The 15,000-nt window shown below is 45.7% G+C and overlaps 1 protein-coding gene across 1 annotated transcript in view; it reads right to left on the bottom strand.

Annotated features, from left to right (window-relative positions):
- Positions 1-3,361: 3,361 nt before the first annotated feature.
- Positions 3,362-15,000, bottom strand: part of LOC106593635 (intermembrane lipid transfer protein VPS13B) — a 164,440-nt gene continuing 152,801 nt past the window's right edge. Inside the window, exons 25-29 of the mRNA XM_082958886.1 lie at positions 13,461-13,631; positions 11,411-11,587; positions 9,447-9,549; positions 6,516-6,765; positions 3,362-6,056 (exon numbers count right to left, since the gene is read on the bottom strand). Of these exons, the coding sequence (XP_082815012.1) occupies positions 5,808-6,056; positions 6,516-6,765; positions 9,447-9,549; positions 11,411-11,587; positions 13,461-13,631 (950 nt within the window). The 3' untranslated portion in view covers positions 3,362-5,807. The remainder of the gene's footprint in view (positions 6,057-6,515; positions 6,766-9,446; positions 9,550-11,410; positions 11,588-13,460; positions 13,632-15,000) is intronic.

Below are 15,000 nucleotides of genomic sequence, written 5' to 3'. Positions count from 1 at the left end.
TCTAACGTCTCCCCCAGGACAGAGCCAACACCAGGCCCAGTAGAGCTCTAACGTCTCCCCCAGGACAGAGCCAACACCAGGCCCAGTAGAGCTCTGTCTCCTCCCCCAGGACAGAACCAACACCAGGCCCAGTAGAGCTCTAACGTCTCCCCCAGGACAGAGCCAACACCAGGCCCAGTAGAGCTCTAACGTCTCCCCCAGGACAGAGCCAACACCAGGCCCAGTAGAGCTCTGTCGTCTCCCCCAGGACAGAGCCAACACCAGGCCCAGTAGAGCTCTGTCGTCTCCCCCAGGACAGAACCAACACCAGGCCCAGTAGAGCTCTAACGTCTCCCCCAGGACAGAGCCAACACCAGGCCCAGTAGAGCTCTGACGTCTCCCCCAGGACAGAGCCAACACCAGGCCCAGTAGAGCTCTAACGTCTCCCCCAGGACAGAACCAACACCAGGCCCAGTAGAGCTCTGTCGTCTCCCCCAGGACAGAGCCAACACCAGGCCCAGTAGAGCTCTAACGTCTCCCCCAGGACAGAACCAACACCAGGCCCAGTAGAGCTCTGTCGTCTCCCCCAGGACAGAGCCAACACCAGGCCCAGTAGAACTCTGTCGCCTCCCCCAGGACAGGAAATGGGCTTGTTTGAGTGGAAAGGCTGAAGCAAACCGACTGCAGACGATGGTGGAGAAATGAATTCTGGGGAGGTGCATCTGTTTCAGCGTTTAGTCTGACGTTGCTTTCCAACAGGAAGTACAACATGGCAGTGTTGACATTTTTCAGAAAAGTTGTTTGTTTGTAATGTAGAAATAAACGTCTCTATCCCCCATATCACTGGAAATGTGTGTAGCCTACATTGTACTATGAACTGGGGAGAGAGAGAGCTGAAATATCACATTCATTTGTACATATCCACTGAAAACATGAATCGCTGTCAAGTTGCTTTCTGTTTAGTCACGTCGTTGGTCCTGTTCGCATCGGTCAAATAGTTCCTCCCACAAAGTGGCTTTGTCAGGATAACACTGAGCCCTAATGTCACCTCCTAGTGGCTTTGTCAGGATAATACTGAGCCCTAATGTCACCTCCTTGTCAGGATAACACTGAGCCCTAATGTCACCTCCTAGTGGCTTTGTCAGGATAATACTGAGCCCTAATGTCACCTCCTTGTCAGGATAATACTGAGCCCTAATGTCACCTCCTAGTGGCTTTGTCAGGATAATACTGAGCCCTAATGTCACCTCCTAATGTCACCTCCTAGTGGCTTTGTCAGGATAATACTGAGCCCTAATGTCACCTCCTAGTGGCTTTGTCAGGATAATACTGAGCCCTAATGTCACCTCCTAGTGGCTTTGTCAGGATAATACTGGGCCCTAATGTCACCTCCTAGTGGCTTTGTCAGGATAATACTGAGCCCTAATGTCACCTCCTTGTCAGGATAATACTGAGCCCTAATGTCACCTCCTAGTGGCTTTGTCAGGATAATACTGAGCCCTAATGTCACCTCCTTGTCAGGATAATACTGAGCCCTAATGTCACCTCCTAGTGGCTTTGTCAGGATAATACTGAGCCCTAATGTCACCTCCTAGTGGCTTTGTCAGGATAATACTGAGCCCTAATGTCACCTCCTTGTCAGGATAATACTGAGCCCTAATGTCACCTCCTAGTGGCTTTGTCAGGATAATACTGAGCCCTAATGTCACCTCCTTGTCAGGATAATACTGAGCCCTAATGTCACCTCCTAGTGGCTTTGTCAGGATAATACTGAGCCCTAATGTCACCTCCTTGTCAGGATAATACTGAGCCCTAATGTCACCTCCTAGTGGCTTTGTCAGGATAATACTGAGCCCTAATGTCACCTCCTAGTGGCTTTGTCAGGATAATACTGAGCCCTAATGTCACCTCCTAGTGGCTTTGTCAGGATAATACTGAGCCCTAATGTCACCTCCTAGTGGCTTTGTCAGGATAATACTGAGCCCTAATGTCACCTCCTTGTCAGGATAATACTGAGCCCTAATGTCACCTCCTAGTGGCTTTGTCAGGATAATACTGAGCCCTAATGTCACCTCCTAGTGGCTTTGTCAGGATAATACTGGGCCCTAATGTCACCTCCTTGTCAGGATAATACTGAGCCCTAATGTCACCTCCTAGTGGCTTTGTCAGGATAATACTGAGCCCTAATGTCACCTCCTTGTCAGGATAATACTGAGCCCTAATGTCACCTCCTAGTGGCTTTGTCAGGATAATACTGAGCCCTAATGTCACCTCCTAGTGGCTTTGTCAGGATAATACTGAGCCCTAATGTCACCTCCTTGTCAGGATAATACTGAGCCCTAATGTCACCTCCTAGTGGCTTTGTCAGGATAATACTGAGCCCTAATGTCACCTCCTTGTCAGGATAATACTGAGCCCTAATGTCACCTCCTAGTGGCTTTGTCAGGATAATACTGAGCCCTAATGTCACCTCCTAGTGGCTTTGTCAGGATAATACTGAGCCCTAATGTCACCTCCTAGTGGCTTTGTCAGGATAATACTGAGCCCTAATGTCACCTCCTAGTGGCTTTGTCAGGATAATACTGAGCCCTAATGTCACCTCCTTGTCAGGATAATACTGAGCCCTAATGTCACCTCCTAGTGGCTTTGTCAGGATAATACTGAGCCCTAATGTCACCTCCTAGTGGCTTTGTCAGGATAATACTGAGCCCTAATGTCACCTCCTAGTGGCTTTGTCAGGATAATACTGAGCCCTAATGTCACCTCCTAGTGGCTTTGTCAGGATAATACTGAGCCCTAATGTCACCTCCTAGTGGCTTTGTCAGGATAATACTGAGCCCTAATGTCACCTCCTATGGCTTTGTCAGGATAATACTGAGCCCTAATGTCACCTCCTTGTCAGGATAATACTGAGCCCTAATGTCACCTCCTAGTGGCTTTGTCAGGATAATACTGAGCCCTAATGTCACCTCCTAGTGGCTTTGTCAGGATAATACTGAGCCCTAATGTCACCTCCTAATGTCACTTCGTAGATCGACTAACTTTAATAACCTGAGCATGTACTATTGGTCAAGGGAACCACGTGACATCACAACTTCAATATTTTATTAGAATGTAATTTATTAAACTATTAATACAATATATTATCCATGTAGCCCGGTGGGGGGGGGTTCCAACTCTTTCCATGGAGGGCCTGGTGTCTGCAGGTTTTTCCTTTCAGTTAACAGCTGGACAACCAGGTGAGGGGGAGTTCCTTACTAATTAGTGACCTTTAATTAATCAATCAAGTACAAAGGGAGGAAGGAAAGGTTTTCCCCCAGACACTCAGCCCTCTGTGGAATGGAGTTGGACACGTGATCCAGACCATCAAAAAACATCAGAGTACAAAAAAAACCATGTTTTATTCCATAAAGCCGCGTTTTAACAGAATTGAAAACAAGGTAACGATCTTGGGCATGAACTCAGAAATACACAGAACTAAACGATTTGATGTTAAAAACATCTCATCGTAACGTCTTCTAGAAAATAAAAAAAATAAAGATACATTGAAAAGCAACAAATTCCCACAACCATATTTTAGTTGACAGCTTGGATCTGAACCATGATATTCTTCTGACTGGTCCGTGTTCACTCCTCCTCCGGCACCACCGGCACCACCAGCACCGCCACCGGCACCACCAGCACCACCACCGGCACCACCAGCACCACCACCGGCACCACCAGCACCACCACCGGCACCACCAGCACCACCACCGGCACCACCAGCACCACCACCACCACCACCAGCACCACCGGCACCGTGCCGTCAGAGAGGCTCTCGCCCGTTAACAGCTTTAAACAGCTCAGTTATACAGGAATAAGGAGCACAGAGAAACTCGGGTTAAGGACAATATGACGGGCGAAAGGACCAAATGGCAACCTATTCCCAACACAGGGGGGCTAAAGTAGTGCACTATATAGGGATTAGGGTGGCATTGGGACCTGGGATAAAGTAGTGCACTATATAGGGATTAGGGTGGCATTGGGACCTGGGCTAAAGTAGTGCACTATATAGAGATTAGGGTGGCATTGGGACCTGGGATAAAGTAGTGCACTATATAGGGATTAGGGTGGCATTTGGGACCTGGGCTAAAGTAGTGCACTATATAGGGATTAGGGTGGCATTGGGACCTGGGCTAAAGTAGTGCACTATATAGGGATTAGGGTGGCATTGGGACCTGGGCTAAAGTAGTGCACTATATAGGGATTAGGGTGGCATTGGGACCTGGGCTAAAGTAGTGCACTATATAGGGATTAGGGTGGCATTTGGGACCTGGGCTAAAGTAGTGCACTATATAGGGATTAGGGTGGCATTGGGACCTGGGCTAAAGTAGTGCACTATATAGGGATTAGGGTGGCATTGGGACCTGGGCTAAAGTAGTGCACTATATAGGGATTAGGGTGGCATTGGGACCTGGGCTAAAGTAGTGCACTATATAGGGATTAGGGTGGCATTTGGGACCTGGGCTAAAGTAGTGCACTATATATGGATTAGGGTGGCATTGGGACCTGGGCTAAAGTAGTGCACTATATAGGGATTAGGGTGGCATTGGGACCTGGGCTAAAGTAGTGCACTATATAGGGAATAGGGTGGCATTTGGGATGTACTGTAAACCCTCCAGTCTCCTCAACATTAGTGTTCACTGTCACAGGTGTTTTATTGAAATGTTTCAGAGTAAATCAAAGTTTAAACCCTCTTCCCATGATAGGGTGAACTGTTTCTTAACGCATAGAGGATATTAAACCTTCAACCTAAAGAGAGAGTACAACAGGTGAGTGTGTGTACAGGTGTGTCTCTGTAAAGGTGTGTGTACAGGTGTGTCTCTGTAAAGGTGTGTGTACAGGTGTGTCTCTGTAAAGGTGTGTCTCTGCAAAGGTGTGTCTCTGTAAAGGTGTGTCTCTGTAAAGGTGTGTCTCTGTAAAGGTGTGTGTGTGTGTACAGGTGTGTGTGTGTACAGGTGTGTCTCTGTAAAGGTGTGTCTCTGTAAAGGTGTGTGTGTGTACAGGTGTGTCTCTGTAAAGGTGTGTGTGTGTACAGGTGTGTCTCTGTAAAGGTGTGTGTGTGTACAGGTGTGTCTCTGTAAAGGTGTGTCTCTGTAAAGGTGTGTGTGTGTACAGGTGTGTCTCTGTAAAGGTGTGTGTGTGTACAGGTGTGTCTCTGTAAAGGTGTGTGTGTGTACAGGTGTGTCTCTGTAAAGGTGTGTCTCTGTAAAGGTGTGTGTGTGTACAGGTGTGTCTCTGTAAAGGTGTGTGTGTGTACAGGTGTGTCTCTGTAAAGGTGTGTGTGTGTACAGGTGTGTCTCTGTAAAGGTGTGTCTCTGTAAAGGTGTGTGTGTGTACAGGTGTGTCTCTGTAAAGGTGTGTGTGTGTACAGGTGTGTCCCTGTAAAGGTGTGTGTGTGTACAGGTGTGTGTACAGGTGTGTGTGTGTACAGGTGTGTGTACAGGTGTGTGTGTGTGTACAGGTGTGTGTACAGGTGTGTGTACAGGTGTGTGTGTGTACAGGTGTGTGTACAGGTGTGTGTGTGTACAGGTGTGTGTACAGGTGTGTGTGTGTGTACAGGTGTGTGTACAGGTGTGTGTACAGGTGTGTGTGTGTACAGGTGTGTGTACAGGTGTGTGTGTGTACAGGTGTGTGTACAGGTGTGTGTACAGGTGTGTGTGTGTACAGGTGTGTGTGTGTACAGGTGTGTGTACAGGTGTGTGTGTGTACAGGTGTGTGTACAGGTGTGTGTGTGTACAGGTGTGTGTACAGGTGTGTGTGTGTACAGGTGTGTGTACAGGTGTGTGTCAGTGGAAGCCGATGCGCAGCGCCTTGTTCTTGACCATGGTAAACTTGGAGACGAACACGGAGGCGTGGGCGGGGTTGACCAGGTAACGGTAGGTCTTGGTGACGGCGGGCGGAGGCTCGGCCGGGCTGATGGGAGGAGCCTGCTGGAGGGACGAGGCCGAGGGGGAGAGGAACGCAGACGCACGAGTCACATAGTCCACCAGACGACTGTACTGCTGCTCTGATAACCACTCCCTCCCACTGTCACTCTGAGGGGGAGGAGAGGGGGGGAGAGGGGGGGAGGAGAGGAGGAGGAGGAGGAGGGGAGGAGAGGGGGAGGAGGAGGAAGAGAGAGGAGGGGAGGAGGAGGAGGGGAGGAGAGGAAGAGAGAGGAGGGGAGGAGGAGGAGGGGAGGAGGAGGAGGAGAGGAAGAGAGAGGAGAGGGGAGGAGGAGGAGGAGAGGAAGAGAGAGGGGGAGGAGGAGAGGGGAGGAGAGGAAGAGAGAGGGGAGGAGGAGGGGGAGAGGAGAGGAAGAGAGAGGGGATGAGGGGGGAGAGGGGATGGAGGAGGTTTAGTGATGTTTCCTGCATGTTCTGAAATCTGAATATTTTTGTTCACTGTAGTTGGATAAAGATAAACACGTCTGTTAAATGACCATATGATGATCACCCCCTCACCCATCCCTCACCCCTACCTCACCCTCCCTCCCTCACCCCCCTCACCCCTACCTCTACATCGTTGGTGAGTCTCTGCTGCTGCAGCGTGAGGGTCAGCGCCCCCAGGTGGTGGGGGTCTTGTTGACAGACCACCTCAGTGATGGGGAAAGCCTGCTGCTGTGTGTCCTCAGACAGACTGACCACAAACACCACCTCCCCTGTCAGCAGCAGACACCCAGCATGCTCCTGGCCCGACCCAGACACTATCACCACCTCCAGGGACATGTGGACCTCTGGACGACCCAGGGACTGGAGCATCTTCCTGGGGAGGGGAGGAAGAGGAGACAGACACCCAGCACAGAGAGAGGTCAGCCGACAGATGAATATACAACAATCCCATTAGACCACATGGCCATAGGTGACCAGTATGTCCATACAAATGTATACACACATGTTAAGTCTGTAGATATGTTGTACCTATTCAAACACTACCACGCATGTTAAGTCTGTAGATATGTTGTACCTATTCAAACACTACCACACATGTTAAGTCTGTAGATATGTTGTACCTATTCAAACACTACCACACATGTTAAGTCATTAGATATGCTGTACCTATTCAAACACTACCACACATGTTAAGTCTCTAGATATGTTGTACCAATTCAAACACTACCACACATGTTAAGTCTCTAGATATGTTGTACCTATTCAAACACTATCACACATGTTAAGTCTCTAGATATGTTGTACCTATTCAAACACTACCACACATGTTAAGTCTGTAGATATGTTGTACCTATTCAAACACTACCACACATGTTAAGTCACTAGATATGTTGTACCTATTGAAACACTACCACACATGTTAAGTCTCTAGATATGTTGTACCAATTCAAACACTACCACACATGTTAAGTCTCTAGATATGTTGTACCTATTCAAACACTATCACACATGTTAAGTCTCTAGATATGTTGTACCTATTCAAACACTACCACACATGTTAAGTCACTAGATATGTTGTACCTATTGAAACACTACCACACATGTTAAGTCTCTAGATATGTTGTACCTATTCAAACACTACCACACCTGTTAAGTCTCTAGATATGTTGTACCTATTCAAACACTACCACACATGTTAAGTCGCTGTACCTATTGAAACACTACCACACATGTTGTCACTAGATATGGTGTACCTATTGAAACACTACCACACATGTTAAGTCACTGGATATGTTGTACCTATTCAAACACTACCACACATGTTAAGTCTCTAGATATGTTGTACCTATTCAAACACTACCACACATGTGAAGTCACTAGATATGTTGTACCTATTGAAACACTACCACACATTTGAAGTCACTAGATATGTTGTACCTATTGAAACACTACCACACATGTTAAGTCACTAGATATGTTGTACCTATTCAAACACTACCACACATGTGAAGTCACTAGATATGTTGTACCTATTCAAACACTACCACACATGTTACCCCTACTCTGACGATAAGTGCCATGGGATCTTTAGTGACCACAGAGAGTCAGGACACCCGTTTAACGTCCCATCCAAAAGACGGCATCCTACACAGGGCAATGTCCCCAATCACTGCACCGGGGCGTTGGAATAATAATTGTTTTAGACCAGAGGAAAGAGTGCCTCCTACTGGCCCTCCAAAACCACTTCCAGAAGCATCTGGTCTCCCAGAACGACCAGAACCAAACCTGCTTAGTCTCAGAACCAAACCAGCAGTGGGATGCAGGGTGGTTCTGCTGGCCGTGCTGAAGGAAACCACTTCCAGAACCATCTGGTCTCCCAGAACGACCAGAACCAAACCTGCTTAGTCTCAGAACCAAACCAGCAGTGGGATGCAGGGTGGTTCTGCTGGCCGTGCTGAAGGAAACCACTTCCTGGATAACAAGGGCACTAACTTTCAGACACAGTGAACTCAGCCAATCAGCCCTCTCAGTAACAGATACAACACACTGCCCATAGACTTGACAAACTGAACTGTTTACTACACTTTTACATTATAAATCACTGCTCAAATCAAACCAAGCCTGTACACACGACTTACCTCTGTCTCCTCATATGTAAGAGGACAGCTGATGACAGTGTTTTTAACAGATTGTTGTTGTTAGAATCATATTGTATTGAATGTAATGTATTCCTATGGGTTTGTAGTGAGTATTTGTGTTTGCGTATCGGCTGTGTATTTGCCCTGAACTTCCCAGGACATTTACACGGATGTTGTATTACTGTAATATTGATAATGTTTAATGTTTCACTAGCTTTAAGCACCAGCTGTCAGAGCAGCTCACAGATCACTGCACCTGTACATAGCCCATCTATAATTTAGCCCCAACTACTACCTCTTCCCCTACTGTATTTTATTTATTTTGCTCCTTTGCACCCCATTATTTATATTTCTACTTTGCACTTTCTTCCACTACAAATCTACCATTCCAGTGTTTTACTTGCTATATTGTATTTACTTTGCCACCATGGCCTTTTTATTGCCTTTACCTCCCTTATCTCACCTCATTTGCTCACATTGTATATAGACTTGTTTTTCTACTGTATTATTGATTACTGTATGTTGTTTTACCCCATGTGTAACTCGTGTTGTTGTATGTTGTCGAACAGATTTGCTTTATCTTGGCCAGGTCGCAATTGTAAATGAGAACATGTTCTCAACTTGCCTACCTGGTTTAAATAAAGGTGAAATAAATAAATACAATTTTAAAAATGTACACTGTCCCTGTTAAATAAATACATTAATTCCACGGTCCTCCAAGAGTTTCTGAATCCGTTTTCTACTTCAGTTTGCTCCTCCGTTCCTGCAGCTTGGTGGGGAAGCAAGCTATCAGCAGGGATCCCTTCCTTTCATAAAGGTAACGTGGCTGTGTGTGTGTGTGTGTGTGTGTGTGTGTGTGTGTGTGTGTGTGTGTGTGTGTGTGTGTGTGTGTGTGTATAGAGAGTTCAGTTCTTACCAGACGTATTTGACGTGACTGTTGGGGGCGAGGGCTGACTTCTGGTCTGCTGGGAGGTACAGCTGTTTGGGAAGCTGCCAGAGACCAGCCCCATGAAGGATACCTGCTCAGGACAACCATCACACAACACACACACACACACACACACACACACACACACACACACACACACACACACACACACACACACACACACACACACACACACACACACACGTAGAGTAGATAAAAGCAGAAGGTTCAGTGTACAGTAGACTAGTCCCCACAGGATGTGTGTGTGTGTGTGTGTGTGTGTGTGTGTGTGTGTGTGTGTGTGTGTGTGTGTCTACATGTGCAGCTTGTTGCCTCGTCTTCCTGTCAGCCGTGAAGTGACTTGATGACATCATGCATTTGAAAACAGGTCATAAAACATTCTACTGCTGATGATGTCACTGCTCTGGCCCTCTGGGACATACACCCCCTCCCTGTGTGTTGTGGAATGTACTCTAGCAGTGTGTGTGTGTGTGTGGTGTGTGTGTGTGTGTGTAGCTAGCTAGCTAGCTAGGGGAGCTAGATCAGTCCCCAGGGTACCATGGTTCTGACAGTTAATAAACACTCTAGGGCCCAGTTAATAAACACTCCAGGGCCCAGTTAATAAACACTCCAGGGCCCAGTTAATTAACATTACATTACAGCCTGTTAGCCTACCGCTATGCTAGGACCGCTACAACCCCATAGACTGAGTATTACAGCCTGTTAGCATACCGCTACGCTAGGACTGCTACCACCCCATAGACTGGGCATGACCGCATGTTAGCATACCGCTACGCTAGGACTGCTACCACCCCATAGACAGGGTATTACAGCCTGTTAGCATACCGCTACGCTAGGACTGCTACCACCCCATAGACTGGGTATTACAGCCTGTTAGCATACCGCTATGCTAGGACCCCATAGACTGGGCATTACAGCCTGTTAGCATACCGCTACGCTAGGACCGCTACCACCCCATAGACTGGGTATTACAGCCTGTTAGCATACCGCTACGCTAGGACTGCTACGACCCCATAGACTGGGTATTACAGCCTGTTAGCATACCGCTATGCTAGGATCGCTACCACCCCATAAACTGGGTATTACAGCCTGTTAGCATACCGCTACGCTAGGACCCCATAGACTGGGTATTACAGCCTGTTAGCATACCGCTACGCTAGGACCCCATAGACTGGGTATTACAGCCTGTTAGCATACCGCTAGGCTAGGACTGCTACCACCCCATAGACTGGGTATTACAGCCTGTTAGCATACCGCTACGCTAGGACCCCATAGACTGGGTATTACAGCCTGTTAGCATACCGCTAGGCTAGGACTGCTACCACCCCATAGACTGGGTATTACAGCCTGTTAGCATACCGCTATGCTAGGATCGCTACCACCCCATAGACTGGGTATTACAGCCTGTTAGCATACCGCTACGTTAGGACCTCATAGACTGGGTATTACAGCCTGTTAGCATACCGCTACGCTTGGACCCCATAGACTGGGTATTACAGCCTGTTAGCATACCGCTAGGCTAGGACTGCTACCACCCCATAGACTGGGTATTACAGCCTGTTAGCATACCGCTACGGTAGGACCGCTACCACCCCATAGACTGGGTATTACAGCCTGTTAGCATACCGCTACGGTAGGACCACTAGGGCTCCTTGGAGGGAGCATTACTACTGTGTGTTAGCATACCGCCAGGACCCCCAGGACAGAACACTACAACAGGGGACTTGTAGCGTTGGAAAGGTGTTCGCCAGGCCTGAGTGACAATAAACTGGTTGTGTTGGATGTGTGTCCACTACTGTTGAACAAGTGACGTGTTAAAACAAACAATTAGGGCCGTCATTGTAAATAAGAATTTGTTCTTAGTTGACCTGCCAGTGGTAAAATAAAAGCTCAAATAAAATGTTTTAAAATAGTGAAGTGTGTGAACCCACCGTATCCCGTCTGCGAGACCAGCTCTGCGGCGCCCCCTATAGGTTTGGTAAAGATCCCCACGATGCCTTTCCCCACCCCAGAGATGACCCCTTTGGCCTTGCTGCCTGCTGAACTCTGCATCTCTGAACCCCGCTGGAAGTTCTGCATGGGTTGGTCCACGATGCCAGCTATCGCTCCTGGAGAGAACAGAGTATCACGTATTACAACAGAGTATAATGTATCACAACAGAGTATAATGTATTGTAACAGAGTATTATGTATTACAAGAGTATCATAACAGAGTATCATGTATTGTAACAGAGTATCATGTATTATAACAGAGTATCATGTATCACAACAGAGTATTATGTATTACAAGAGTATCATAACAGAGTATTATGTATTATAACAGAGTATTATGTATTATAACAGAGTATAATGTATTACAACAGAGTATTATGTATTACAAGAGTATCATAACAGAGTATAATGTATTACGTATCATAACAGAGTATAAGGTATTGTAACAGAGTATTATGTATTATAACAGAGTATAATGTATTACAAGAGTATCATAACAGAGTATAATGTATTGTAACAGAGTATTATGTATTATAACAGAGTATCATGTATTACAACAGAGCATCATGTATTGTAACAGAGTATCATGTATTACAACAGAGTATTATGTATTACAAGAGTATCATAACAGAGTATAATGTATTGTAACAGAGTATTATGTATTATAACAGAGTATTATGTATTACAACAGAGTATTATGTATTACAAGAGTATCATACCAGAGTATAATGTATTGTAACAGAGTATAATGTATTGTAACAGAGTATTATGTATTATAACAGAGTATAATGTATTACAACAGAGTATTATGTATTACAACAGAGTATTATGTATTACAAGAGTATCATAACAGAGTATAATGTATTGTAACAGATTATTATGTATTGTAACAGAGTATCACGTATTACAACAGAGTATCATGTATTGTAACAGAGTATCATGTATTACAACAGAGTATAATGTATTACAAGAGTATCATAACAGAGTATAATGTATTGTAACAGATTATTATGTATTGTAACAGAGTATCACGTATTACAACAGAGTATCATGTATTGTAACAGAGTATCATGTATTATAACAGAGTATTATGTATTACAAGAGTATCATAACAGAGTATAATGTATTGTAACAGAGTATTATGTATTATAACAGAGTATTATGTATTATAACAGAGTATAATGTATTACAACAGAGTATTATGTATTACAAGAGTATCATAACAGAGTATAATGTATTGTAACAGAGTATTATGTATTGTAACAGAGTATCACGTATCATAACAGAGTATAATGTATTGTAACAGAGTATTATGTATTATAACAGAGTATAATGTATTACAACAGAGCATCATAAGAGTATGATGTATTACAGTATTATTGGTTCCTGAAGTTCTGGTCGATATTAAAGGGATATTGTAAACCAGTAATGTACAGTATGTGATTGACAGTGAGGACACAGCAGCCCCACTAAGGGATTTAACCTCCCAACCAATCACAACATGGTCCTTGGAGCCAGACATCCCCTGTCATAAGTAGCTGTTTCTCTAGTGTCTTTGAAACAGACAGACCCGAGGTGGTTATTGGGACCATGCTGGTCTCCACTGTGCTGGCTGACTGACTGGCTGACTGACTGACTGGCTGGCTGGCTGACTGGCTGGCTGACTGGCTGAGTGACTGGCTGACTGACTGGCTGGCTGACTGACTGGCTGAGTGACTGGCTGACTGACTGGCTGGCTGACTGACTGGCTGAGTGACTGACTTACTGAGTCACTGGCTGGCTAACTGTCTGAGTGACTGACTTACTGTCTGACTGACTGTCTGTCTCCACTGTACCTACTGACTGTCTGAGTGACTGACTGTTTGACTGACTGTCTGACTGACTGTCTGACTGACTGGGTGTCTGGCTGTCTGACTGACTGGCTGACTGACTGTCTGACTGACTGGCTGTCTGGCTGAGTGACTGACTGACTGGCTATACTCTACCCACCCAGTAGGCTGATTCCCAGTCTAGACAGGCCCTGTCTGAGTCCGTCCCCCAGGCTCTCAGGTAGCTGTCTCCTCCACTCCTCCTGCCTGGTATAGTGTTCCTCATCCAGGGACAGCCGGTCCATGTTCCTGGCCAGGCTGGTCGCCAGGTTGGTGATGGATGTCAGCGTGCCTATAGGAAGAGACAGGAGGATTAACTGACTAACCTGTTCCCAGACCTGTTTCAAAATATACAGGATTTAAAGGCACAATCCTGAGTTTATATTATGGTACCTTTAGAGATGTGGTATGGTGCCTTTAGAGATGTGGTATGGTACCTTTAGAGATGTGGTATGGTGCCTTTAGAGATGTGGTAGAGATGTGGTATGGTGCCTTTAGAGATGTGGTATGGTACCTTTAGAGATGTGGTATGGTACCTTTAGAGATGTGGTAGAGATGTGGTATGGTACCTTTAGAGATGTGGTAGAGATGTGGTATGGTACCTTTAGAGATGTGGTAGAGATGTGGTATGGTACCTTTAGAGATGTGGTAGAGATGTGGTATGGTACCTTTAGAGATGTGGTATGGTACCTTTAGAGATGTGGTATGGTACCATTAGAGATGTGGTATGGTACCTTTAGAGATGTGGTATGGTACCTTTAGAGATGTGGTATGGTACCTTTAGAGATGTGGTAGAGATGTGGTATGGTACCTTTAGAGATGTGGTAGAGATGTGGTATGGTACCTTTAGAGATGTGGTATGGTACCTTTAGAGATGTGGTATGGTACCTTTAGAGATGTGGTAGAGATGTGGTATGGTACCTTTAGAGATGTGGTATGGTACCTTTAGAGATGTGGTAGAGATGTGGTATGGTACCTTTAGAGATGTGGTAGAGATGTGGTATGGTACCTTTAGAGATGTGGTATGGTACCTTTAGAGATGTGGTATGGTGCCTTTAGAGATGTGGTAGAGATGTGGTATGGTACCTTTAGAGATGTGGTATGGTACCTTTAGAGATGTGGTATGGTACCATTAGAGATGTGGTATGGTACCTTTAGAGATGTGGTATGGTACCTTTAGAGATGTGGTAGAGATGTGGTATGGTACCTTTAGAGATGTGGTATGGTACCTTTAGAGATGTGGTATGGTACCTTTAGAGATGTGGTATGGTACCATTAGAGATGTGGTATGGTACCTTTAGAGATGTGGTATGGTACCTTTAGAGATGTGGTATGGTACCATTAGAGATGTGGTATGGTACCTTTAGAGATGTGGTATGGTACCTTTAGAGATGTGGTAGAGATGTGGTATGGTACCTTTAGAGATGTGGTAGAGATGTGGTATGGTACCTTTAGAGATGTGGTATGGTACCTTTAGAGATGTGGTATGGTACCTTTAGAGATGTGGTATGGTGCCTTTAGAGATGTGGTAGAGATGTGGTATGGTACCTTTAGAGATGTGGTATGGTACCTTTAGAGATGTGGTATGGTGCCTTTAGAGATGTGGTATGGTACCTTTAGAGATGTGGTAGAGATGTGGTATGGTACCTTTAGAGATGTGG

The sequence above is a fragment of the Salmo salar genome, chromosome 02 (assembly GCF_965601325.2).
Source record: "Salmo salar chromosome 02, fSalSal1, whole genome shotgun sequence".
Classification (NCBI taxonomy): domain Eukaryota; kingdom Metazoa; phylum Chordata; class Actinopteri; order Salmoniformes; family Salmonidae; genus Salmo; species Salmo salar.
Note: the sequence above shows the minus strand (reverse complement) of the source record. Positions and strands in the feature narration are given on the sequence as shown.